Source organism: Ammodytes marinus (genome assembly GCF_949987685.1).
Source record: "Ammodytes marinus genome assembly, chromosome: 2".
Lineage (NCBI taxonomy): Eukaryota > Metazoa > Chordata > Actinopteri > Uranoscopiformes > Ammodytidae > Ammodytes > Ammodytes marinus.
This window is the reverse complement of record NC_137231.1, coordinates 24,020,588-24,048,459: the sequence shown is the minus strand read 5'-3', so window position 1 is coordinate 24,048,459 and position 27,872 is coordinate 24,020,588. Positions and strand designations below refer to the sequence as shown.

Genomic DNA, 27,872 nt, shown 5'->3' with positions numbered 1-27,872 from the left:
CAGTAGGCCTAATCTTGAGCACATTGATTAAGGAAAAAGGGCAACAGACAGTTAAGTGTGGAGATGATAACCTTTTAGACATAGGCTACAGACAATACACATACAACTGACATGTAGCCACACAGATAACTTTATTGCATTTAAACAAGTAGCATTTCAGTTTTCGTTGTTAGTGTTAACATATATTTATTCAATAAAAGCACTTCACTGTGTCTTTTCATTCAATCAATAGTAAAATATTCTGCAAAATATCATTAGGCTAAATGTAGAGGAGATTTTCAGAAATGAAAGGCTTTTTCAGGTGCACGATACTTCAGTAATGTTGCCATGCACAACATTATTCAGTGTTAACGTTAAAGCCATAGGACAACTTAAAAATGGAGTTTAAAGGATAAACAAACCATTGATTTATAGTAATAGTTTATACAGCATGCATTGATTTTGCAAAATACCGCCTAGGTCCAGAGATGCTTTATAAACCACTAAAACCTAATGTTCAACTGAGTAAAGATAGGGTCGAAGTAAAAATGTGGATTGACAATGGAGAAAAATTGGAACACTTAACGTCAGCATTTGCTATGTATGAGTCTGCATGTGGAGAAGTTTTGCCCTATTAACAAAATGTCTGCTGTGACAAGAAGAATTAAAAGCAGGGTAAACTACTGTAAGAAGACATGATAACAATTGTAATTCATTTAACATGACTTAATTTGAGACACACATTAAGAGGGTTTCCATGTGTTTAAGCACACAACAAATATACAGTTCAAGTGTGATGCCTCTATATTTCCTAATACTTTATATATTTGGTGTCATCCACACACACACACATTTGCATTTATTCTCTCATGGAAGCTAACATTAACTCTGCCTGGTGTAGTAAAGGGAATATAATCTTAATGTAAAACAAACATTTTCAATGTAAGATGGAAACACCTTAAATATTACTATTATGTACAGTTATAAAAACAAAGATTTAGAAGAAAGAAGAAAAAAGGTGTCATTTTGTTGATCCAAATCAACATAAAAGCAGATAACAGATAGCATTCATAGGTTAGTCTCCAAAGCCCTGCTTGTTTTAGAAAGCAGACTTCAAAGGAAAAACAATCTGCAGAAACATTAACATTTAAAAAAGTATTTCCAGCCTTTACCACTGCCATCAATGACCACTCATTTCACAGAATGCTCAATCACCCCTTACTCTATTTGACTGGTACAAGGTTTGCCTTGCAAGCTCTTTAACCATTTCTCCCATTAATAGAAGTTACAATTCAGATCAGTGTTACAAGACAAACATAAAGAGGGTACGCATTTTTCTTAGTAGTCAAAGTGAACTGTCTGCCTGTTATCAGTGAAGCCATCGATTATACTCAATTTAAGTCATCATTCCTGTCACAGTAGTTTTACTTAAAGCTTGTCGGCTGGAGGCACTGAGAAACAGTAGAGCACTGGCTGCCACGCAGGCAAGCCAGCGCCTGACTAGAAGATTAGAATAAAATAAACATACTGATAAGCACTGGATTCCAATGTCAAAGGATAATGTTTGCATAATGATGCTATATTGGAATCAGAGTCAGTGGTGAATCCTTAACGCCCACATTCTACACACGAGTGGAGAGCAAATGGAGTATGTGAAGGGTACTTTGTGCATTTAGTGGCCTCTGTTTGACACCATCATGAAGATGTCAAAGTACTGTCAAGCTACCAATATCCGCAAGGTCATTTCCCCCCATTTTTGTCAGCAAAATTGAAATGATCACTGCTGGAAATTCCATGTCAGACTCATTTCTCAAACATGCTTCCCCCTTGGTCCCTTTTTTCCAATTACACAATTTACAAGGTGTCAGGAAAATGTGTCAATGATAAATATATGTATAAAAAAGTAACTCTACATGTATTGTTGACATAGATCCCTCTAAAAATAAACAACCTTCAAAGCACAGCAAATCATCATGAAATAAATTATTGACAATCTGCCTGGGTTTGAAAACAAAGCAGCAAAAGAAAAATAATTCCTTACATCCACATAAAATAAACAGTGCTGAGAGTAACACAATCACATTTATAATCTAACCAAAGTTTAGAAATGTCAGCACAATCTGAAATCAATTGCCAAAATGCAAATACTTTGTGAATTATGCTTAGTGTCATCTGTCGAAAAAAAAAAAATTCTGATCAGTTCTGAACTGCATTGTTGCAAGATCATTTTTCATTATGCATACCATTTAAGATCAAGGCAGTGTGTGATATTGTGCAAATCACTGGAAGCATTGTTAATTAATCAAGGCCATTTAAAACACTGTAATAACTAATCCACCTTAATTCTGATCATTTGTCCAATACCAATCATCATCTTGAGAATAATACTCGACTTACAAGAAAAATAAAAACACTGGCCTTATTGTGAAATGCATTAAACAAAGTAACAAACAAACAAAAAAACAAAAGGAAGACAAAGAACAACAACAAAAACGCTCAGAAGTAACATAATAGTGTGTTGGTTCATTAAATCACATCAGTTTGTATTTATGTTCTAGCTTATATCAGTGTATACCCACCAGGCTCATCACCCACACCATTCCAGACCATAGTAGAAAGCACCACTCAGGTATCTGTGTAAAAGAATGACTGTTCTCATTCATAAGTGCAACCTTTCACTTAACTCACTGTTCAGACAGTAATTTGTGAAAAATAGATCATTCTGTAAGGTTGGGAGCCACCTTAACAGTTTAACATAACTTTAAAATTGTATAATTGTTTCATTCTATCAGCTGTGATAAAACAGGCAAGACCAGCAGCAGACATTTAGACCACTTAGCTACCTTCGATGCAAACTGTTCTTTTGTAGTGTTCTTTAAAAAAAAAAGTGCCATCATTTGGTTGGAAACTTTGTTGCTTTCAGTTTTCATCCGTAGTGTAGTCAAGTTCAAATCTCAAAATAATTCAAACCGAAAATCCAAAATGCTAGCTGAAAAACTGGATATACTTAACTAAAACACAGGATATGCCATTGCTAAATGCTCATTAAAGGGTGTCACAGAAAAGGCAGTGAGGGGACGTAACAACCACCAGTTTGCCAGGGCCCAGGGGGTGCAATAAATACGGTTGATAAGTGATATGAAGAAACCTTTTGTGGTGTTGGAATAGAAATGTTACTTTTGACATATTAATATACAGGTTTTGAAACTTGCGTGGAAGTGAAAATGAACTATAGATGTATTTCTGTATGTTTGGAATAAACACTTAAATAGCATTATTCACTTGCTGCCAAAGAGCAACTGTAAGATTGTAGTGCTACATCAAAGGGGATATTTACCTCAAGCATATTCACTAGGCTTATTTGATGCATGAAATTGGTAACATTAATGACAGTTTCATGTTAACCCCCCCTGGTCTGGCTGCTAGTAGAGAGAAAGAAAGAGAGATGATATCACGGTTTTGTAGATGACAGCAGGTTGGTAAACCAGGATGCTGCCGAAGATGACGGCTGCCGTTTGTCCTCTACGTGTCCTTCTTCGTCGGGGAGGAGGAACTGAGTGGAAGCAACAGAGGTGGGGGATCCTAGGCAGGGTGCCAGACCGCCACTATCCGCGGCATCCTCGGGGGAGTCCAAATGCCAGGCCCTCTGGGGTTTGTAGCCCCCGGCGCTGGCAGCCTCTGGCTCTAGCAAAGGCTCGAGTGAAGCTGGGCCCATGTCATCACTCTGGGCTCTAGCTTGCATCTGTGGCCGGTAAGCTCCACCCCCAGCTCCACAGCTGACTGACAGGTCGGCCTGGGGTTGGTGTCCCTGAGAGGAGCCGGGTGGATCCAGCTGGAAGACCAAAGAAGACCCCGAGGTCTGAATCCCCGTGTATGTCACATCGGTGCGCCCTGAATCCAAAGACGACGCAGAGGAAGAAGAGGAGTCTGGGTAACGCGGTCTTATGGGCCGCTCATCTACTTGGTTGTAGTAGCGCAATGACGTTGGCTCATCCATGTCGACCGGCTCATCTCCGATCATCCCCTGCCCTTCGTCATCCTCGTCTTCTTCAGGAATGACGACAAGCGCTTCTTTACTAGAGTCCCACTCAGGCTTTTCTACAATATGGACCATGTTGTGCGGAGATGGCTTCACATCCAATGGCCCCTAAAAGACATACAGAGTTGTTAAACGATGTACTGAGTCAGTTAAAACAGGGGGGGGAACCTCAGGCATGATCAAATACTTGACTATAAATCCCATATGCTGTATACAATTAGCAACACAATGATTTTCTTCTCATTGGATTAGGCTGATACTTTACCTGTGTCCTTGACCAATCACCAGTCAGCTTGGGCTCAGGAATGTCAGGGTAGAATGCCGTTTTCACCCTGCCGAAAAAAAAAAAAACATCAATTGAATAATACAGCTCCTCTACCATACGGTGTAGAGAATAAGCTTCAGCATACACAGGGTTTTCACAGATGTGATTGATATCTTTAGAAATTTTGTTTTGCATATACTTTACTGTTGCACTATTTATGGAACATGCAGGCATGAGAAACACACAGAACAAGAGCATGACAGTCATACCATTTCCTTTTCTTGTAGCAAACAAAGGTGACAAGGACCAGGAATAAAGCGGTGACTCCCAGAGAAGCCAAGATTTCCAGGATCAGCCAATCAGCTGTCAGAACATGACAGTAGACATATTAGCTATATTGCACTTCTTTACACAAGAGAATCCTTTGTACACGTATTACTTTATTTCAACATACCGTATGGCTCCAGCGTTATGGAGGCGGGGTCGCCCGTGTCTTCCCCTGCTGAGGTGTAGGCCTTGATAATAAACCTGTAGGAGCCCTCGGAGAGACCTTTTACTGTGTAGTTCCTGCTTCCTGGGTCTGACACATTGGCTGTTCAAAGGATAGGGCGAAAAGCCATAAGGGTGAGGCGAGAAAGTAATTGAGTTTAACAGGATTCAAAATTCACTTTTTACTATAATGTTTTGATTTTGAGGTTTTTAGGCACTCTAGTGACTCTACTGTGACAGAGGAACTGTTTACAGAGGAGGCTCTTCACATCATAATATTTACCTAGAAGTGTGAGCTGGGAACCATTACTGATGTAAATGTTGTAGCCCAGGAGGAAGCCTCTTGTCTTGACCAGCGGGATGTCTCCCCACGTAAGGAGAACATTGGAGCCCTGCTGAGTGACCGACAGAGAGACAGGCCTGGAAGGGACTGTGCAATGGAGGGAGGAAAGAAAACAGAGAACGGTGAAAGGAGTCGTGAGACTAAGAATGGGTATAAAGAATCAGCTATTAAAGATGTGAGAGTTTGAATGAATGAATCAATGTTTTATTCTCGTGTCTGGACATTTACATGACCCATCCCACATAGAAATATTCAGACACATTAACTAACATCATACTTCACTTTCCGGCCTGTCATCCCGCCATCATATAACAACACAATACATCTACAGCAACCAAACATACTTATTTAAAGTAGAAACATCATTTAAACAAACAGACTTTACAACAAATATATGATTTCTGAAGTCATTAATGCTTCTGAAAGGATGAGGTTTTTTTCCGCATGCTTTCCCTTACCCAGCTCCTGCATGTATCCCTGCCAGCGCTGCAGCAGCTCTGGGGCTTCAGAGGAGCAGCTGTATAGACCAAAATTGTACCTCACACCCGGCTGGAAGTTGGCTGATGGCAAATAAAGAGAGATGGTTATGCATTATACAGTATAATATCAAAGTCGGCAGTTGCGAGAGATTGAAGTTGTGTTTGAGTACATGGGAAGGTTAAATTACTACTACTGGCTAAAACATAGCCATCAACATCAGGGCACAATGGAGCTTGAAGGTATAAAGGCTGGCGTACCCGATTCAATAGAAACATTAGTGTTTCCTGTGGCCACCTTGATCCACTCTACAGGGCAGTCCCGCGTGCAGGACGCATCATGCCAGTCTACCACATAACCACAGGTGGCGTTAGCGATTCTCTGCCAGAAAAGAGGGAAGCCGCTGTCCGTATAAACTGCCCTGGACACAGCAAGAGGGTCCACGTCTGGAAAAAAGACAATATGTTTACAGCAACGTACAAACTGCATATTCTCCTTTTACTGACTGATGCTCTAGTCTTTCAATACTATTAAACGTGTGCTGTTTACAATACCTGTCAAACGTATAGGTATGAGTACACTGGCAGGTTTAGATACCCCATCACTGTTCCTTGCCATGACGGTTGCTATGACATTATCACCGCTTAAGGCAGCGATCTGTGTGAGGTTGATTGGTGCAGTGGGAGTATCCGGAGAAACGATATCTGTGTGTTGTCGATTTTTTTCTTCAGAGCTCCAGAGGGTAACTTCATAACCTGTGATCTGACCGTGGCTCTGTCTCCGTGTCAGAGGCTAGAGGAAATCGTATGATAGGGAAGGAGGTAGAGAGAGGGAGAGAGACCATTTTAAAGAGCTTTTATTTAAAAAATGCATGATGTTTATTCACAACAGGTCAAGCTTCTTTAAAGGGGGAGAGTAAAAGGAGGACGGCCAGAGGCAAGGGACGAAGACTTAAACAGACGGACCATGACAGTAAGCTGATTGGGAGAGTGTGACTATGCTGTAAAGCTGTGCTCACCGCAGTTAAAAAAGGAAACTGTCAATTGTAAATCAACAACAATAATCTAAAACAATTAAATTCAAAGAAAAAAAAATTACCTTCCAAACGACTTGCCCAGTGTTGTCACCGTTCATCCACATCCACACATCAGGAGTCTCTGGAACTGAGTGAAGACAAAACAATAGAAATGAAGAACAAAAATGGCAACTTCCGCTGCTTCATAGTTACAATTAAGTGACATTTCTAAAAATGTAATCAACAGAGCAAGAAAAATAGTTAATTATTGGTCTTGGCTAAAGCAGTTTGACAAAAAATGTAATTAGTATTTTTTTTAAGGTTAAGTTAGTATGTACAATATTATCTTGCTACAAGTCATTGCACACAAACTGCAGGGCTTTCAAAAAATTAAAAAGAAAAATACTGAACATAGAATAAAATAAAATAAATTCCTTATTCCTAGCCCTAATTCGCTAAAATAAAGATATGCCACACTTAAAGCCCCTACCGGTTGTGTTGGTTTTGAAGGAAAATGGTTCGCTCCAGTTTCCCCACTTCCAGAAATTCTGCTGGGCACCACAGCACACTTTGACAGTGTAATCCTCATTAGGATGCAAGTCTGATAGAACCACCAACTGCAGACCTACACCAGAAAAGGTACGCTGCACACATACAATGGACCTCATTACTCATACAGTACAGTTTATGGTAAAGTGATGTTCACACACACATGTGGAGAACATGCCCATACAAGTCTGCATTTAGATTAGTTTCGTAGGTTATGATTTATATTTCATAATAGAAATGTGATATAAGAATGAAAGTGATATTGTCAGACTGACAAACTGTATATGCCGAAAACAGAAACCACACCCAGGAACCTTACCTGTATTTTGTACCCATCGGAGGTAAGCTCTACCTGGCAGACAAGAGCCAGGGAGGAATAACTATTGTGCTTCCACTCCCACAGCAAAGTGGCATTCCAGGGATGGGCGACTAACTTTAGATCAGCTGGTGCTACTGGACGCACTGAGGAGAAAGTGTGAAACAACAATCAGCTAACTGAGAGGGGGGGAAACATTATTATGGGTGTATTTTGTGTCTATGTTTGCTTCTACTATAAAAATGTACTATTATAAATGTAATTACATTTTATGTGAATTCTTCTTTTTGGAGTGTATCCAGTCTTTGATTTTGATAAGGTCATTTGATTTGGACACCTACCTCTGTGCATGAGTTCAGCAGAGTCAGTGAGGCTGTACTGGCCGATAGGATTAACAGCTACCAGTGTCCAGTTACCCTCCCACTGGTCCACACTACACTGTTTCAGCTTCTGCTGGGGCCTGCCCCCACTACAGTCCCTAGAAAGAAGACACAACAGATTCAAAATAAAACAGCAGATTCGCTTAGAGCTTAAAAATCAAAACGATCTAATTCAATTCAAATAAAATACAATCACTTCAGATACACAATCTAACCAGAAACAGGCTCACAACAGCATCTTAATGTGACTTCTCTCCTGGCCAGTTTTCAGACAATTCCAGTAAAAGGTCTGGCTGACAGCCAACACACTATCAATGTTAAATGGATACACAGAAGCTGCAAGTGGTTACTTAGCCTAAGTGCTTTATATTTCTTGTCATATTCTCTCTCTCTTGGTTGTTTTTTTTTTCTGTCATGAAAACGCATTTTTAGAGAAGGGAAGGGGGAGCTATTATAAATGATGCAGGCATATTACATCTGAAAAAAAGTGACATAACCCTGCAACCTGGTCCTTGAATTGCTATTAATCCAGCCAAATAATTTTCCTTCCATCATTGCCACTTCTTTCTTGGACCATTACTTAACAATTCGGGTACATTTAGGTGGTTTGAAAGCTGTCAATTGAACTGTAGTGTGGGCTGCATAATAACCATACAGTAACTGCCTGGAAAGAAGGGTCTGGTTCCAACTAGATTACTGCTAGTACGGTTAGTTTGTGACGTGAAGGCAGACCGACCACAGGATCTTGGAGAAATCATATGAGATTGTTATATTTTTAAAGCTACAATACGTGTAAATCCCTTAGCTGATTGTAAAAAATTGTGTGGGGGTGTCTTTAAATGGTGTCCTGCTCCAACTCAAGCCATACAGTTTCCTACAAAGTATCAGGTTTCCGGGGTCGGGTAACAGCTATTTTGTCACGTGTGTGTGTGTGTGTGTGTGTGTGTGTGTGTGTGTGTGTGTGTGTGTGTGTGTGTGTGTGTGTGTGTGTGTGTGTGTGTGTGTGTGTGTGTGTGTGTGTGTGTGTGTGTGTGTGTGTGTGTGTGTGTGTGTGTGTGTGTGTTGGTTTTCAATTATAAGTAATTAGGAAAATTTGCGATAGAGACAGTGGTACCTTTTGTTCAGCGTGTAGCGTGTTTTTCGTTTGCCATACAAGTGTGTGTCTCGTCCTTCGTTCCACTGGCACACAGTGGAAGTCAAGTCATGAGTCTCGCACACAAAATCGCTGGGCAGTGGTGGATCTGGGGAAGGAGACAAGTAGAAACTTACTTACAGTCTGTTGTAGGTCAAGATTCCATCTCAATGTCTCAATGGCTTATTTACTTTGTGCTGCCTTTCCCTGCCACTCCAACTACATTCACACACATTAGCAATGACAATGATCACAATTTCAGTTCTTATCCATCTAGTTATTGGTCTTACATCCAACAAACACCACTGCTCCAGTAAGTAGGCTTGGTGGTCTCAGGTTGTCATTACAGATGAGGTTGCTTCCCGTACTGCCAGACGCTCTCTGATTCACTAATGTAGCGGCGTAACTTCGCCTACTCAGTCGTTTTGTATTCATGGCTGTGAGGCCGTAGGAGATGTTGCCAAACAACCTCCCCTCTCCCACAATGCAGCAGAAGGTGGTGTTGCCCCCCACAGGTACAACTCTATCCTGAGGGAACATCTGGGATTTCTCATTGCTCGGGAGGTCGCTTCCTGTAAGACCAAGCGGAAAGAATAACATTTAAAATTGGAAAACATAAATGATAAAAAAGGGGGAGAAAGACTAAAATAATATCTATATATGTAGGTACAAAAAGCATTTGAATTAGAAACATCTACACAAAAGTGACAGTTTAGGAAAATCAGATATTTCTCTGACTATAATAAATACAGGTGTAATGATTTCCCCCCTAACCTTGAAGAATCTGAGTGTCGCTCCATTCACTTGCTGTCTGTCCATCTCTTGAGCGGATTTTGATGGACAGTGAGGTACACTCCAGAGGTTCCACTGAGGTCCAGTTCCACTGCTGCCGACCACTCGCCTGATTCACTGCCACAGACACCGTCTCCTACAGGAAGAGGATCACAATTGTTAAAATAATCATAAAAGGATCAATATAAGCTGATATATCATTAGCATCCATATCAAATTCTTACAATGTCAATATCCGTAATTCCCTCAAAATGTCCTGTATCGTTCGGGTTTTTTTCCTTTAGCTTTTAGAATGAAACCAACTTGTAGTATAAACTGTACAATAACAAAAGCATGATCGACAAAATACCAAACAAAAAATGATCTTACGTAGAGGGCAGTTTCATTTAGCTCAGTTCGTAGGATCATGAGGTCAAAGGTTGTGGCTGCTCCACCCAGCCAGGAGATGGAAAGCTGCTGTGAATCCATGTTGGCTGACAGGCTCACCTGCTGGGGCACAGGAAGGACTGGAGAGAGAGGAAACAAGATTGAGACAGGAGAATGCATGGATTTAAAGTCACATTTTAAGTAATAAGGCTCGATGAAACTTTTAAATCAGTGAACTCTAAATCGACAAACATGATTTCAGTGTCAGCCACAAGGGTCAACATGGTGTGCATTGATCATCGCATAATGTTATTGATTTATAATAAAGTCGAGGGAGGATTTTCCCCTTAATGTGGTCTGTTTTTTCTTACCATCTTTGGCATGAGTGTGTAGAGCCGAGAGTCCAAGGAGAACACAGGTGAGCCAGACAGGGTTACAGTTTGTTAGCAGCATTGACCTGGCGCAGACGCTCGAGCGAAGCATGGTGATGGACTGGCCGATCTGTCCCGTTGTGCAGATCCTACAGTGGCGGTCCCTCTCCACTAGAGCGACACCATGCTAGACGTGCTGAGAGGCAAGATGCAGACAGACCTGTGGGAAAGAAGAAGACACAGGAACAAATGGTAAATGTACGATGAACGATGGAGATTTGCTAAAACATTTAAGCTTCAGCCTGCCAGCAAGGTCAACCAAATTCATTGTAAAAAAAGGTCAAACCTTTGTTGTTTAAATAGAACTCCCCGACTCTCAACTGAGCTATGATGAAATAGGAGTCATGAAAACATACTGTTCTTATTCATGGAATATTCTGGCCAGTAATTTCATAAAATCTCTCTCGGGATCAGCCTTCTTTTCTTTGATCCATACACCCAAAGCTTCTGGGGAGGATCTTTAATCTAATTCACCGAATTCCTGCAATAATTCCTCCCCAACTGTGTTTGTTGCATGAACACATCCCAAAGCCAAAAACCAGAAGAACCACAGTCAGGGAAAGCCACATTTCTGACATCCATGCGTGAAAACACACCTCTCTCTACAGCTGCTTTCAGGGCTACATGATGTGAGAGAATGGCGTTTATAATAATACAGCTCGCCCTTGTTGCTTATCCAGTTCACCTTCCCTCTTCTTGACATGTGTATAAGTTTTGAATGTCGAAGGCTTGGTCTTCCAGCTGACATACGAACAATGCAACTATCTATTAGTATTGTGGGTAGCCAGACAGTAAAGCAGGAGAGAAAGAGTGGATCTTACCTTGCCTTACTATGCTTTCCAGCACAATTAACTACTACTTTCAGTCTCATCACAGGACCTGTGATGAGAAATTATACTGAACCTGAGGTTCAGTATAATTTCACCGGATACTGTATATGAAGCCAAATGTGTGTACCATGATACCAAACAAGAGAAATAAACAGTTTGCTTAAACTCTCCTAAGAAAACTATCAACAGCTACAATCAAAAAACCAGGCGGCTTATATTTGTGCTACATACATGACGGACCCTAATAATTCAGAAAATAATTTAGATACTACGCAAAAGCATGTTAGGTGTGTGGAATACAAGGTCAAACCTAAGGCGGTACATTGTGTGACCTTGTTATGGGCCTTGGCCTTTCTGTTCTTTGTGTGTTTAACCGTCAGCGAAACGCTGCAGTGCAGTTCTTCTGGTTTCCCTTGAGGCAGGCTGGGACAGGCCGCCAACACCTTGGTAACTTCATCAAAACAATGATCTCAACTATACTGCTAAGCCATTTCTGATGAAAGACATCAGAGTCACCAATGCTCACCATAGTATATAATCTTAGCGGGTTATTTCACTCGATTTACAATTTGACAATTGGAAAAGGTTTAGATATGTTCTGTTCTGCTTTCAGAACTTATCATTGATTGCAAATAGATAATATGATCAGAAATAGTTTTATAAAAGATTTAAAAATATATAGATATCAATTTTTTCAACAGCATCTATTTCTCCTACCGGCTCTCAAATCCCTCCCCCCCTCCAAAAAAAAAGAAAAAAACCCTGTTTGATGATACATTTTTGTTTTCCTTTCACATTACAGGGAGCATTACATGCTGTTAAAGGTGCTAAAACACACTGGTTCCAGGTAAGGGGAAAGCTTTCTTTTATGGGAGGACAGGAACACTTTTTTTTAACCTGCTTATCTAACTGCCAGCCTATTGCCTGATGTTTCATTCCAGGTAGTTTCATTTTTGCTTTAAAAGATATAATGCATTGCAGATAAGAAAATACCTGTGTAGGTCAGATATAAAACAAATATCCCATGGGGCTCTTTAAAACCTTTTAGCAGGGGAAGACAATAAAATTAAAATAAATGCAATATTTAAATTGAAATGGCAAAAAGGAGTTGTTTGTTGAGTCTCAAGGAATCTATATAGAACGTCTTGAAAAGCTTTTGTCTGGTACACTGACCATTAGTAAGAGAGGAATTTCATGTCTTGGATGTGTTTCTACTGATGCCTCCTAAATGTCTTTCACATATGGTTTTTAAAAAGAGTTTTTTTCAGACATGAAGCCTGCATGGATGAACTTTAAGACCACATCCATCCAGTTGTTTGTTTTTCCATGCACAGTAGTAACATAACTGGAGGCCTGCTAAATCAATATGAAGTGAATAGAATCTATATCCAGCAGCATTTCCTGAAGTAAAAAACACACACTAAACAATCACTACTCTTTCTGAGTATCCTAAGTTTGAATAACAAATCAAATGTGTTTTTGTTAACCCATATGTGTTCAGCTGAGTCTAGGATGTAAAAAAAAAGGCTTCCAGTGAAAAAAAAACCCTCACCTCCCGATGAAATTCAGAGCTGTGGCTCAACACAAATACAGCTGTGTGGAGTCAACGCTTCGCACACCTATGTGCCCACACCAAAAAGGATTTCTGAGCCTGTTGCAGGATGAGTGGGTCCCCACATGAAAAGAACAGTTAAGTGGTCCCTGGTTACCAAATCTAACTGCAACATAAGGGTGAAACATTTGACAATTTTACCATCTGACCGCTGAAAAAAAAAAGAGTGCACTCACTGATGGGAAGCAGAGAAAAACAACCATGGATTCTGGGAAATCTCACCAAGAAACCGATAGCCTCAAATCCACAACAGCACACAGATCAATACTGCTCTGCTGCGCGCCCGGTCCTTGTCCTTGCAGCAGTAATACATATATGACCACAAAGTACCAAAAGCCGAGCGTGTTGCTTATAAACCAAGCCTATACTTCATCTGGTGTGCCTGCACTAGTCTTATTTCAGGAGAGACAAAGCCTCACCTGACAGACAGCGTCAAGATATTTGAATCCTCTCCACCACACTGACTGGACTTTGCCACTGCTCTGTTTGACTATTCAGCTGTGTAAAGTTAGTCCTTATGGAGTCAGCCGTGGAAAAGAAGTCCAACCCGCACACAAGATAATATACATACTGTATGTGTACGACTGACTACCCTGTGACTGTGATGCAACCATTTCTCAGAATCAGAATGCACTCAAAGGCCTCATTTGTCCCCAGTTCAGTATTTTTAACAGGAGTTAGTGCTAAAAATATTGGAGCAAACTCAGTCAATATGTAACATGTAGGTTTCTAATATATTGTTTGTGAGTGACTGGGGCACTTTTCTTCCCATAAAAAAACATCTTGAGTTTTAGCAAACGTTGCCCTGGAATTAATAGTCATAAAAAACAAATACATTAGTTTGTGAATTGTCTTCAATTGGATTGTTTTAAGCTTAGACTATTTTTGTAGTCAGAAAATTTTAATTGGTATATTTATACTTGATAAATTAAGTGTTTTAAAGGTGACGAGAGAAAAAAGTAAATGGTTCATAACTATTCAATCTACTTAATGATCGAGCGATTTTGTCAACACTAGTTTCAGTCTAAAGAGACATCCTTAAGTATAGAGTGGAAGGTCAGGAGCCAAAGCTAAAATTACTCTAGATTAAGACTGCTTGAAGAGAAAAAATAAATCGACCCATGAATAACACAACAACAATCTTTAAGTTTTATAAATAGACAACAGATTGGGATGACACCTTTTGATATCTTAAGTGTTCTCCATATGTATTTCTATTTTTCATCTTTATCCATATAGCCACCAACCTTAAACAAACCAAATTCAAACCTCTTATTGTAGTTTATTTTTAAAGATTTTTTTTTAACTAAAAGTGTGTGGGATGGAAGCTGAAGCCAAACCCAGGGAAAATGTGCGAATCTGCTCTCAGCTTACACTCAGCAACGCTGTCATTACGCTGTCATACGTTGGCCACAGGGACCAAAGGAATAAGCAGTGCCTTCATTCTACTATCTTAGAGTGGCGACATTTTGAAACACGAGCTAAGTTTGCTGCTAATCATGCCTGACCTTTCAATGGGACCGGAGGAAGACCGGATGTTAGGGAGGGAGAGTTAACAGAGTGAGAGCGCCTGTGTTAAAATGTCGGTGCTCTGACCCCAGCGCAGAGAGGACATTCAGTCCTGTGTGTGTGGAGCTTCTGGACCTCCACCAAACATTGTTTCCTTCCTTCCTTCCTTCCTTTTCCCTGTTAATCCTCAATGAATATAAATGTAATTATCAGAAGCAATGGTAAGTGATTTAAAAAACAAGCCTCTTTAAAAACACACAATTTCCTTTAAGATGGTTGCTTCTTAAATTACAGGGCAGGCTTAAGACAGTTAAACACACACACTGAAAGTCAAAAACATGGCAATCAAAAAAAACATCTTTTTTTAAACACAAACACAGCCAAGTGACTGGTCATAGAGAAAACACACAAACTGGGCAGCTATTGTCCTGCAAGGTACGGGTATGGCGCCTCACACTCATCCAGTTTGTTATTGTGACTAATGCTCAGGGTCTCACCGTATTGGCTAATATAATAGGATGGCAGTTACGTACTGTAGCATGAAAATTAACCACCTGCTTGTCCAAATCACCCTCGTATAGAACTTCAGCATATTTAATCCTTTTGAACAGTAGGAACAGATGCAGCACAAACAACTCTGCTTCCTTATCCCTGAACAAAAGAGGGGGAAACTGCATCATTGGGAGGAGGAGGATTGATGAATTAAAAGTATTTAAGCTAATTGATCTGTTGGACATTAATGGCATAAATGCAAGTAAAGGTTAACACCGTATAAATAGGCCTCCTTCTCCAAACACCGCCTCCTTTTCTGTATTTTCTTTACGGATATATTCATTTGTATTACAATTAAGCAATTGTCTCAATAAAATAAATTATGATAACTCTTAACCTTCATAGTAACTAACCACACTGGGTATGTTATTACGCCCCAATTAAAAAGTAATATGAAACAATATCCACGTCCTCTTTTATATACAGTCTATGATACATACACACACCCATTTTTTTGTCAGTGAGATGTTTGAGTAATTGTTTAAAAGAGTAAAACAGACATTTTTGTACAACACACAACATTAGTTGAGTGTGGTGTAAAATTGAACATGGTTCTTATCTCTTTAAGATCAGGAGAAGAAGAAAAAAACAGCCTGTGATGCAGATCCATAGTTTTTGCCTATGTTCTGTGTAAGAATATTATTAATTTAATTTTAATTTTATTAGGATAACCCCTTGAGATGAAACCATCTCGTTTTCAAGAGGGTCCTTACAAACAAAAAATACAGTAAAACATAGTCTTAACATACAAAACTGAAAATATATATAATACAAATAACATACCACACACACACACACACACACACACACACACACACACACACACACACACACACACATGCATATTATGAGCAGTTGTGAATTATTAATTGGCTATCTTGTTTTTTTTTAATCTGGTTCCGCTCCTCGTAGGAAAGTGGCTAAGAAGAGACATCCCTGTCTACATTATCCCAGGACTGTTTGCATCATTAGCATTAGCAGCTGGGCAGCATGAGCGGTTCATCACAACAAGAGGATTCATAAACAACATGCAGACGCTGACTACACTTTAAAAACGTACCTAATATTGTTGACAACGTTCTTAACAAGGGAGACAGTGAACTTGGAAACGGACAAGCTGAGTTTAATGACATTTTAAATTCACATCACGGTCACACACAGCCAGCACCCCAGCACACACACGCAGCCAGGCCACTGATGTTTGGAAAAAACACTGCTAGCTCCACTAGCTGCCCCATCTACGAACTAACATTTAAACGATTAATACAAAAATAACAAAAACAATAATTACCTCTGATGTAGGAAAAGGTCCTTTTCGGTAATATTTAGGTCTTGTATCCACTTATCCAGTTTATTTTAAATAAATCCTGCTCCCGTGTTTGGTTGTTAGTTACACCATTCCCAATTTCAGAATAGGTTGGGATTACTGGAATACAGCGGACCAGGCGCTTGATTGACGCATGCGCCGACCAATGGGCTTCGACGAAAACGCCTTTGCAACAGTGGGAGAGGGCGTTGTCGTGAGGCGTTAAAGTCACACAGGAAACCCCGGTAAAGTCAGTGTCACGTTACCCCCAGTGGAGGGCCTATTTCTTTATAGGTCCATGGTGTAGGTATGGAGAAATGTTGGAGCAGATTTGTCCATTTTCCTGCAACTCGTTACCGGAGTCGACAGATGTGAAGTGGAACTAAATGGGGTGATGTGCTCCATTTCAAAAAGAAAAAACACCTGTATTAATTTCAGCGTGTGATGAAAACTTGTCTATGCTATAAAATATTATGCTTAAATAAAATGAATTGAAATAAATTCAAGCAGTAATAGCCTAAACGAAAAAGACATACATTAATATTTATTTTTTATGTAGGCATATTATCACCTTCGTATGTGTTGACCGCAAAGCCTTTAAGACCATTTTTTGACTACTTGTAAAACCTGATAACGTAATACATCCAGGGCTGTACGCTTATTTTTTTAGGTGGTAGCACTGGTGCTAGCAAGCAAAAATAATCAGTAGCACAAAAATAAATTCAGTAGCACACAAAGTATGATCGAAAACTTGCATAACCTTAACCCATGCATTTCGCTCTAATTACCTTTTGAGCATGTCATCTTGGTCTCATTTGAAATTCTCAATTAATATGATATCCTAGTGTGTGCAGTAATAATTGTAGAAAAATTAATAGGGGTGCACTGATTGCAATTTAGACAAAATAATCTAACCTGCCAATTGCAATTTTTTGCTGATTCAGAATAATTTCTCCCCATGAAATTAATATATATATATATTTTGTACATTTTTGGTAAATGTCTTTCTGTTATTTAAAACCAAACTTTAAAACATATAGCCTATTAAATAAATAAGTATACATATTGGTACAATTTAGGATAAGTTAAATAGGTTGTTGTGAATGTGTTGGGAGTAGTTCTTGAGTGGCTTATTTCAAACTTTGTTTTTAGACTACTGTTGACTTTTCTCTGCAGCTGAATGAGTTGCCTTTCTAGCTAGAGCACTGCAGGGCTGTGAAGCGCTAACTTCCTGTTCTTACCGGCTTCAAAATAAAAGTCAACTCACGTTTGGCTAGTAACAGGCTTTTAATGTGAAGGCGCACAGGAAATGTTCTGTTTGCACTCGCGCTAACTTAACTGCGGTAATCTCCTTCCGGTTATTACCGTTGATGAAGTGTATTACAAGCTGGAATCTCCGCACAAGTACCAGCCAAAGTGGAGGGTGGACTCAATAACTTACTTGCCTTAGACCGCATTTGGAGAGTGTTAATGTCGACTACTGTTGACTTTAGTGTTGCGCAGTGTTGTGCATCTCTCCTCTGTGTCTCAGACGGACAGCATCTGCTCATTAGCAAGCTGTCGCACTAGTGCTAGTGGACTTGTATTCATCATCGCACGTCATCAATTTCAGTAGCAAATGCGATCAAAACTGTCGCACTGTACAGCCCTGACATCTATTACACAATGTCAAATTGTGCGCTACTTAATTGATGATATGTAAAAGTTACATACATAGTATTAAAAAAAAGATGTTGAAAGAAAGGTAGGCCTAGTTTGTGCCACTTTTCATGCCGTTAACCTTCCTCTCGTGTTAGGGTCGCCACCGACCCGTTTTGGTTTTCAAATGCATAAAAGAACCACTTACATTTTGTTCATTGCTTCAAGATTTCTTGACTTTGTCAGGAACCTCTATTTCAACAAAATAAAAAAAATAAAAAATGTTTCACTTAATTATAAATTGCTCTGGTGGAAATTATAACACTGGTGGTGTTAGGGTCGTTTTCGACCCGGTTATAGAATAAGATGTAAAAAACAATAACTAGAGCCAAAATTGAAATCATAAGTGCACTGTCAGCCAACACAATGACAGTCAGCTCCTCTCCCAATCATGTGAGCTCTGGGGGGGGGTTCTCATTTTGACTTTTTTTGCCCTTATACCTGCATAAAAGCGAAACAAACAGAAGGGCATATCCAGACATGTGAGGTCAATTCAGTATAGAGTTGGTGACTTGCAGAGTGCACATCTCCTATTTGCAGTATTAAAAAAATAGGAGATATACAGTGAGTCAAGTTCTGGATCATGTTTTTGGTGAAAATGGCCACCTGATTCTAAAAATAAGAGGTGTCAGGTCTGCCTATGGAAGAGTTTATTAGACTTTAATATCTGTGAAAGCAAAACAGTTTTGTAAAAGCACAGAAGACAATTGACAAGTGTGTATCATGATTCACACGTATTTCACTATCCACAAACCTGTAATTTTTGACTTGCAAATATGTAGAACTTACTCTGAAAATACAAAGTCATATTTACGCATTTACGGATCTGTTTCTGCTTGTGAAAAGGGGTTTGCATATTTGTGGATTGCCTCCTGTGAGTTTGTGAGCCACATTACATTTTTACATAATTTTGTCCAACTTCTACCACCGAGATCTGTAGAACAAGCGTTACAAATGTGAAGTGCAATAATTTGTATGTGTGTAATTGTGTTTTGTAAAGTTATATCCACACAAAGAAAAAGCGATTTGCAAATATGTAGAATTTAGTCTGTAAATGTGTATTTTAATTTTGCATAATTTTTTATTTTTTTTTTAATGCAAATAGTTTCACCACAAAAAAAGACATGTCAACTCTTATTTACACATTTACAGAACCATTTCTACATGTGAAACTGGCTCTGCGCATTTGTGGATCGCTTCCTGTGCGCTCACGGAATATTGTCCCATTCGTGCCGCAGGGATCTGCAAAACGCCACCTGTAAAATGAGACCTGTATTTTGAATTCTGTACTTTAGGTGCAGTTAGACAGGTCCACCAGCAGATGGCGCACTCGCGGCGCAGCCTTTATCTATCGGCGAACCACATGGTCCCCTTGACCAATCAAAAGAGCTTGTTTAGGGGCGGCCACCTCATTGGTTCATTTGGAGGCCTGTCACACGAACAGAGGAGGGAAAAAAAGCTGTCCACAGCTCAAGCTCATTCTCGAGTTCGTCGGACATTATTCCTCGTTAGTGAGCAGGAAAGCAGCTGGCTGCAGACTAGCGGAGCTGAGTATCGGTGATAAGAGAGGTATGTTGTTATGCTGACCCACCATTATACTATCATACAGTAGTTTGTGCGCTGGTCACCTGCGAGGGTAATCAGCATTTCTTGCTAGGCTATTTAGCGAGCTAGCTGACATGTTACACACTAAGCATGATTATTTGAGTTTGTCGCCATCATTTTTAGCACACAGACATGCCGCGACCCGCGACAGGCAAAGCTTCTCCCTTTCATATAATATTTCAATTGTAATACAACAATATGCCAACTAATTAGATGGTCATTTAAATGCAGGCTATACATGTGTGGGGCACAGTGTTGGGAACGTTACTTTGAAAAAGTAACTAGTTATAGTTACTCACTACTTGTTCCAAAAAGTAACTGAGTTAGTAACTGAATTACTTTACAATAGAAGTAATTAGTTACCAGGGAAAGTAACTATTTGCGTTAGCCTAGTGTAAAAAAAAAAAAAAAAAAAATTGTCAATTTGGATTTTTCTGAGCAGTTTTCACAAGTCAGTTGAAATGAGTAGAACAGACAGGTAGGCCTACTTGTAGGCTACATAACCTTCAATATTTATTGCACATCAACAGACAGCAAGAGGTTTAGGCCTATCCTGCACTTCAAGTAGGCCTATTTTGTTCTCAACAAAAGTAGTAGAGGAAACTGCTGGATGTACCGTGCTGATCTGCTAATATCACTGGATTCACTTCAGGGGTGTCGGCTAAAACAGCCAAAAACGTCAGACTATGAAGCATGAGACGATGAGAGGAGGAGAGGATTTATCCTGTTTATTTCCTTCTTTAACATGCACAGCAGCATACAGATCCCAGGAAAAGAACAATAGCAATATTCGGCTCGTGATGACACGCTAAACAGCTGATGCAACCGGCGAATCGCGGCCGTTTAATAACGTGCATAAATTACAATTTATAGAGATCGGGAAACTCCATGCACTTACTCACAAGGGCGATGCAAACAAACTCAGGGAGAGCACGTTTCAACCGTGGATTGATAGGTGGTTAGTGCGGCAACGTGCAAGCTCACACAACAGAGAGAGAAAGAAAAAGAAACTTCACTTAACAGGCGCTCCGGCTGACTGACGTGACGGCGCTAACTGACAGTTATAATGTCATCCACACTGAATAAAACACACCGGTCTCCTCACTAGCAGTTTGTGTAGTATGGAGCCAGGGGTGCGTTCGGATTACACAGTTTATTCAATCAATTCATAGTAACGCACCGCATTTAACGTTCAGTAACGATAACGGCGTTGTAACGACGGAAAAAGTAATTAGTTAGATTACCCCGTTACTGAAAAAAGAACGGCGTTACCTAACGCCGTTATTTTAAACGGCGTTATTCCCAACACTGGTGGGGCATACCTCTAAAAAAAATTAACGTTTTACTCTTAGTAATATGTGTGTTGGTCACCTCCTGTGTATCTAGTAAATGGTGTTACAGGGTTAAAGTGATAGTATTGTGAGCTTGGTGTAGTTAAAGAATTGCAGTAACATTGCCAAAGTATTGTGATCAGATGAGTTTCATAATTATGCACTTCAGGGGAGATTGCCATTATAAGAATTTAGCATGGTAAAACATGATTAGCATCACCTTGTTTATTTTTATATTATCCATAGTTTACAACGTAACACATGCTGTCAAAGAAAGGTACTACAAGCCTCCCCCTGACTGTTATGGTGCTTTCAGCTAGACCTGATTTAAAATAAAATAATGCTAAGAATACCAAGAGCCAGTAGAAGTGTAATGAGATTGTTATTAAAACATGTATATTCGTGTCACATGATTGTGTAACCTATAAGGTTACTGTCATTCTTGTAACATATGGTATTTTTCCTCCTTTAGGAAATGCTGCTGAATCATTGACTGACTGCACTACGGACCAGCAAAGCTGTCACCATGGTGCACCTGTGGACCTAGACCATCTCCAGTTTATACTGTTACGGGACCAAACCAACTTCAGATCCCACATGCAAATCATTGGTTATGTGAAGGGTCATCTCTCTCATATCCCGGTTAAAATTACCCTATAGATATCACACTCAAGGACTAAAGGCAGTGCATTAACCCAATGCTCATTACTTGGTTACCCATGTACATTTTGCATTAGTCCATTGTATACAAGTTGGAAAATTACAGAAATAAAATAAACAAGTGAATGTATTTGAGCATATGGTTTCATGTTTTGCATGTTGATGAAGTGGGATGTTCCACTTGCTTCCACTCATGTCAGCCCTGGGAATCTCCCAGCCAATCCAGAATTTGACCATTTTAAAGCTTGTGGAAGTGCAAACGACTAAAGGACTGTACTAACAATTACCAAAGAACTGGAAACGGAGATAATTGAGTAACTGCATGCTTGACACAGACACATACGGCTAGTTTGAAAATGGTTAAGGGGTGAAAATATTGTATTTATACTGTACACATTTTATTTGTTTTAGGGGGTAATTGTTTTTTGCTGCTTGCCCTGTTCACAGGCGTTACATTGCTATGCTCGGGCACTCCTGCCTGCTTGTACAAACTGTGTGATGTCGACCACAATCTACTACAGCTAAAACACAATGACTATGGATAACCAAATTCTGCAAATAATCTGAACTGAATCCAAACACTGTATCCTGAGGATGTATGTTTATTTGACATGTTTCTTTACTTTTTATGCATCGCTATGGACCCATTTGTGAATCTGAAATAAATTATGGATATCCCTTGAATGGCCACATAGTGTGTTGCTGTGAGTTCACTTTGTCCATGGGCCAGACCAGAAATCGGTACAATCTTGGTGCTCATGTGCACCTCTCGAATATGTATTGATGCGATATACCTTTTATATTTTAAGCTTTATGGTGGTTTTCCCCTCTTACAGCAAAAGTAAGAGCTAGTCATTGAAGGTGAGACACTGCAGGGGAATAGGATATGTTATATTTGTAGATATCATCTTGAAACTTTTCCAGTTGATTACTAGCATTAAAACAATTCGTTTTTGTGTTACCATTTGTTCAGAAATGCTTTATAAATATTCTATTCTGACTGCAGAGATGCTAATTCACGGAAAGGGGTGCATAAAGGGCAACTAGTGAGCTCTTGTAAAGCTGTTGGGAAAGTCCTAAGCCCTCAATTAATTAACATGCTGAAAATTGCTTTTAATTTAAAGGCTCTATCCATCCTGGCTTTATCCAACATCTATATTTTGGTTTGATTTTGCTTTTGCAAATGTTCACAAAATAAGTCACTGTATCCTGAGGATGGATGTTTATTTGACATGTTTCTTTACTTTTTGGCATTGCTATGGACCTATTTGTGAATCTGAAATAAAGAATGATTGGTAGGGTGAGTTGCCCTAATGTGGGACACTGCCTAATGTGGGACACCTAAGGTCTAGAGCATTTATCTTTTATTTCTAACACATGTAAATAGATAATATTGTTGTCAAATCCAAGCAGGGGTTCCCTGTGATTGAAATCACATGAATTTACAATTTTGATTTTAAAGATAAGGGAGTCAAAAAGGAAGTAAACCATGTGAAGTCCAGACAAAGGACAGTGACATGGTTTGAGAGGAACTCAATGCTAAGGCTATACATTTTTCATTAACAAAACAATGTTGCCATTTGTTATCAGATTATGTTTATGATACAACTATGCATCAAAGTATGCAATGATATTGGGAAAATGTTTTAAGTTGTTTTTCATCTTCAATCAATCTGTAGCTGTCCCACATTCGGAAAGGTGTTTCCAAGAGTGGGACAGCATGATTTGCCTAATCTGGGACAGTCATTTAAATTGGGGAAATACACATGCAGGGAAATCAAATGTGCAATATGAATTTTATTCAAGGTTTACAGGTCTAATACTCTTATAAAGAAAGCATCCCTGAAGCAAATAGAAATTAACTAAACCCTGTGCCTAGGAAATAGTAATTTTCTCATGTCCTATGTTAACTCAATGCAATGTATTACAGGTCAGGCTATAATGGCAAAGCGCAGAGTTGGGACATGAAGCCAGTGCAAGAAAAGTATTGTTCAAATTGAAACCATCAAACCTGAGTAATGTACCTAAGACCATGAGTGTTAGCAGATACGTTTGATTTGAATTAGTTAAGGGGATATTGTTTTTTTCTGCATAATACAGACTGTCCCAGATTAGAGCGACACACTGTCCCAGATTAAAGCAAACACCTTTTCTTGAGCAATTTTGCACATGGACCACTAATATACGTGCCATCACTTCTCTGAGTATGATATCTGAATTTTTTCTTCTCTTTTAATTAGCCAACATCTTGGGGATTTCAGAATGGTATCATGTATGGGTCAAATATATTGGCTTCATATGTTAATATCGTACATAAATTGAAATTGCAAAAAGTGTCCCACATTAGGGCAACTCACCCTACCAATCATTCTTTATTTCAGATTCACAAATAGGTCCATAGCAATGCCAAAAAGTAAAGAAACATGTCAAATAAACATCCATCCTCAGGATACAGTGACTTATTTTGTGAACATTTGCAAAAGCAAAATCAAACCAAAATATAGATGTTGGATAAAGCCAGGATGGATAGAGCCTTTAAATTAAAAGCAATTTTCAGCATGTTAATTAATTGAGGGCTTAGGACTTTCCCAACAGCTTTACAAGAGCTCACTAGTTGCCCTTTATGCACCCCTTTCCGTGAATTAGCATCTCTGCAGTCAGAATAGAATATTTATAAAGCATTTCTGAACAAATGGTAACACAAAAACGAATTGTTTTAATGCTAGTAATCAACTGGAAAAGTTTCAAGATGATATCTACAAATATAACATATCCTATTCCCCTGCAGTGTCTCACCTTCAATGACTAGCTCTTACTTTTGCTGTAAGAGGGGAAATGAGTGGAAGCAAGTGGAACATCCCACTTCATCAACATGCAAAACATGAAACCATATGCTCAAATACATTCACTTGTTTATTTTATTTCTGTAATTTTCCAACTTGTATACAATGGACTAATGCAAAATGTACATGGGTAACCAAGTAATGAGCATTGGGTTAATGCACTGCCTTTAGTCCTCGAGTGTGATATCTATAGGGTAATTTTAACCGGGATATGAGAGAGATGACCCTTCACATAACCAATGATTTGCATGTGGGATCTGAAGTTGGTTTGGTCCCGTAACAGTATAAACTGGAGATGGTCTAGGTCCACAGGTGCACCATGGTGACAGCTTTGCTGGTCCGTAGTGCAGTCAGTCAATGATTCAGCAGCATTTCCTAAAGGAGGAAAAATACCATATGTTACAAGAATGACAGAAACCTTATAGGTTACACAATCATGTGACACGAATATACATGTTTTAATAACAATCTCATTACACTTCTACTGGCTCTTGGTATTCTTAGCATTATTTTATTTTAAATCAGGTCTAGCTGAAAGCACCATAACAGTCAGGGGGAGGCTTGTAGTACCTTTCTTTGACAGCATGTGTTACGTTGTAAACTATGGATAATATAAAAATAAACAAGGTGATGCTAATCATGTTTTACCATGCTAAATTCTTATAATGGCAATCTCCCCTGAAGTGCATAATTATGAAACTCATCTGATCACAATACTTTGGCAATGTTACTGCAATTCTTTAACTACACCAAGCTCACAATACTATCACTTTAACCCTGTAACACCATTTACTAGATACACAGGAGGTGACCAACACACATATTACTAAGAGTAAAACGTTAATTTTTTTTAGAGGTATGCCCCACACATGTATAGCCTGCATTTAAATGACCATCTAATTAGTTGGCATTTTGTTGTATTACAATTGAAATATTATATGAAAGGGAGAAGCTTTGCCTGTCGCGGGTCGCGGCATGTCTGTGTGCTAAAAATGATGGCGACAAACTCAAATAATCATGCTTAGTGTGTAACATGTCAGCTAGCTCGCTAAATAGCCTAGCAAGAAATGCTGATTACCCTCGCAGGTGACCAGCGCACAAACTACTGTATGATAGTATAATGGTGGGTCAGCATAACAACATACCTCTCTTATCACCGATACTCAGCTCCGCTAGTCTGCAGCCAGCTGCTTTCTTGCTCACTAACGAGGAATAATGTCCGACGAACTCGAGAATGAGCTTGAGCTGTGGACAGCTTTTTTTCCCTCCTCTGTTCGTGTGACAGGCCTCCAAATGAACCAATGAGGTGGCCGCCCCTAAACAAGCTCTTTTGATTGGTCAAGGGGACCATGTGGTTCGCCGATAGATAAAGGCTGCGCCGCGAGTGCGCCATCTGCTGGTGGACCTGTCTAACTGCACCTAAAGTACAGAATTCAAAATACAGGTCTCATTTTACAGGTGGCGTTTTGCAGATCCCTGCGGCACGAATGGGACAATATTCCGTGAGCGCACAGGAAGCGATCCACAAATGCGCAGAGCCAGTTTCACATGTAGAAATGGTTCTGTAAATGTGTAAATAAGAGTTGACATGTCTTTTTTTGTGGTGAAACTATTTGCATTAAAAAAAAAATAAAAAATTATGCAAAATTAAAATACACATTTACAGACTAAATTCTACATATTTGCAAATCGCTTTTTCTTTGTGTGGATATAACTTTACAAAACACAATTACACACATACAAATTATTGCACTTCACATTTGTAACGCTTGTTCTACAGATCTCGGTGGTAGAAGTTGGACAAAATTATGTAAAAATGTAATGTGGCTCACAAACTCACAGGAGGCAATCCACAAATATGCAAACCCCTTTTCACAAGCAGAAACAGATCCGTAAATGCGTAAATATGACTTTGTATTTTCAGAGTAAGTTCTACATATTTGCAAGTCAAAAATTACAGGTTTGTGGATAGTGAAATACGTGTGAATCATGATACACACTTGTCAATTGTCTTCTGTGCTTTTACAAAACTGTTTTGCTTTCACAGATATTAAAGTCTAATAAACTCTTCCATATCTGCCGAAGCACTAAGGACAGAAAGATAAACATATTGTGCTTTACCTGCAAGAAATATTTCTGCAAAGAACACTAAAAGTGTTGCTCTTTGCCACACATCTGTACACACACACATACACATGCACACAGAGACTTTTACTCTGTTTTTTTTACTAGTTTTGGAGCTAGTCATTAATTTCGATTGGTTTGATTTGTTGATTGGTTGTTGTTTATTTGACCTTACAAATCTATATTTTGTGTTGTGACTTGTTCTGGTTTTCATTATATGTTTGTATAATACTGAAATAGAAGTTTTTTTGCTGTTTTCTGAAATAAATATATATGGGTCGTAATTGACCAGTAACACCATAGATGTTAAAAAGGTCAATACTATTAATATGAAACAATAAATTAAACAAATTTTGTTAAGAAATGTGTTCTCATACCCCTCAGTAATAATCAGGTAACACAACAACCAAATATTTATTTATATGATTCTCTTAAGGTTAATTTTCCCATTTTTTTTAATTGAAATTGAGGCGCATACTGACAAGAAAAAGGCCCAGCCGCCTACACCAAAAATATTAAAAACAATATTTTCATGGATAAGGAAGCCTAACAAGGTAACCAAGAGATGAGAAACAAACTGGATGATAGATAATTGTTTTTAGTGTTTTTTGCAGCTGATTTCAGACACGGGTCGAAACCGACCCGCTAACACCATGGATGGTAGCAGAAAGTTAACACAGGAGGAAGGTTAAGATAGCCTAGGTCTTTATGATATCCTGGGTGGAAATACACAGGTCACAGCAGCACAAAAACAGACTGTGACAAAGAACTATTTCTAAAGCAAGAAATGTAGGCTCATAAAAATATAAATCTAATAACTGAAATTCAAAGGCAAATACTGTGTATACATCTCAATGCTTTTAGCAACATAGATTAGTTAAGTTATGGAAATATGTGAAAAAATTACTCCAGGTCCAATGGTGTAGCGATAGGCTACGTATAGATTATATATATGATGATGTTAAATGATTATACCATATCAGGAGGATATCATTCAACTAAAAGGTGATAACGACAATACATGCCATTATGATTAGGGGTTTCTTTATATGTCCATGGTTAGAACTCAGTACAAAATCTTCCTCTTCACTTATACATGAGGCTTTGAATGGTCTTGCTCCAGAGTAGGATATTGGTAAACTAGTGCCATTTACCTCTGATAGGCCCCTCAGCTCCTCTGAACAAGGCCAGCATGTTGTACCTTGCTCTAGAATACAAGGACAGCAAAT

The 27,872-nt window shown here is 39.1% G+C and overlaps 1 protein-coding gene across 1 annotated transcript; it reads right to left on the bottom strand.

The window, feature by feature from the left end:
* Positions 1–120: 120 nt before the first annotated feature.
* Positions 121–16,473, bottom strand: lifra (LIF receptor subunit alpha a). Its single transcript, XM_080037004.1, has 18 exons — positions 16,368–16,473; positions 10,514–10,733; positions 10,146–10,282; positions 9,759–9,912; positions 9,275–9,556; positions 8,967–9,093; positions 7,814–7,950; positions 7,476–7,618; positions 7,098–7,251; positions 6,691–6,755; positions 6,147–6,384; positions 5,853–6,038; positions 5,574–5,675; positions 5,056–5,202; positions 4,738–4,875; positions 4,553–4,646; positions 4,284–4,350; positions 121–4,126 (listed from the first exon to the last, which is right to left on the bottom strand). The coding sequence occupies exons 2-18, from the start codon at positions 10,623–10,625 to the stop codon at positions 3,431–3,433; spliced, it is 2,979 nt and encodes a 992-aa protein (XP_079893130.1). The 5' UTR covers positions 10,626–10,733; positions 16,368–16,473; the 3' UTR covers positions 121–3,430.
* Between the last annotated feature and the right edge of the window lie 11,399 nt (positions 16,474–27,872).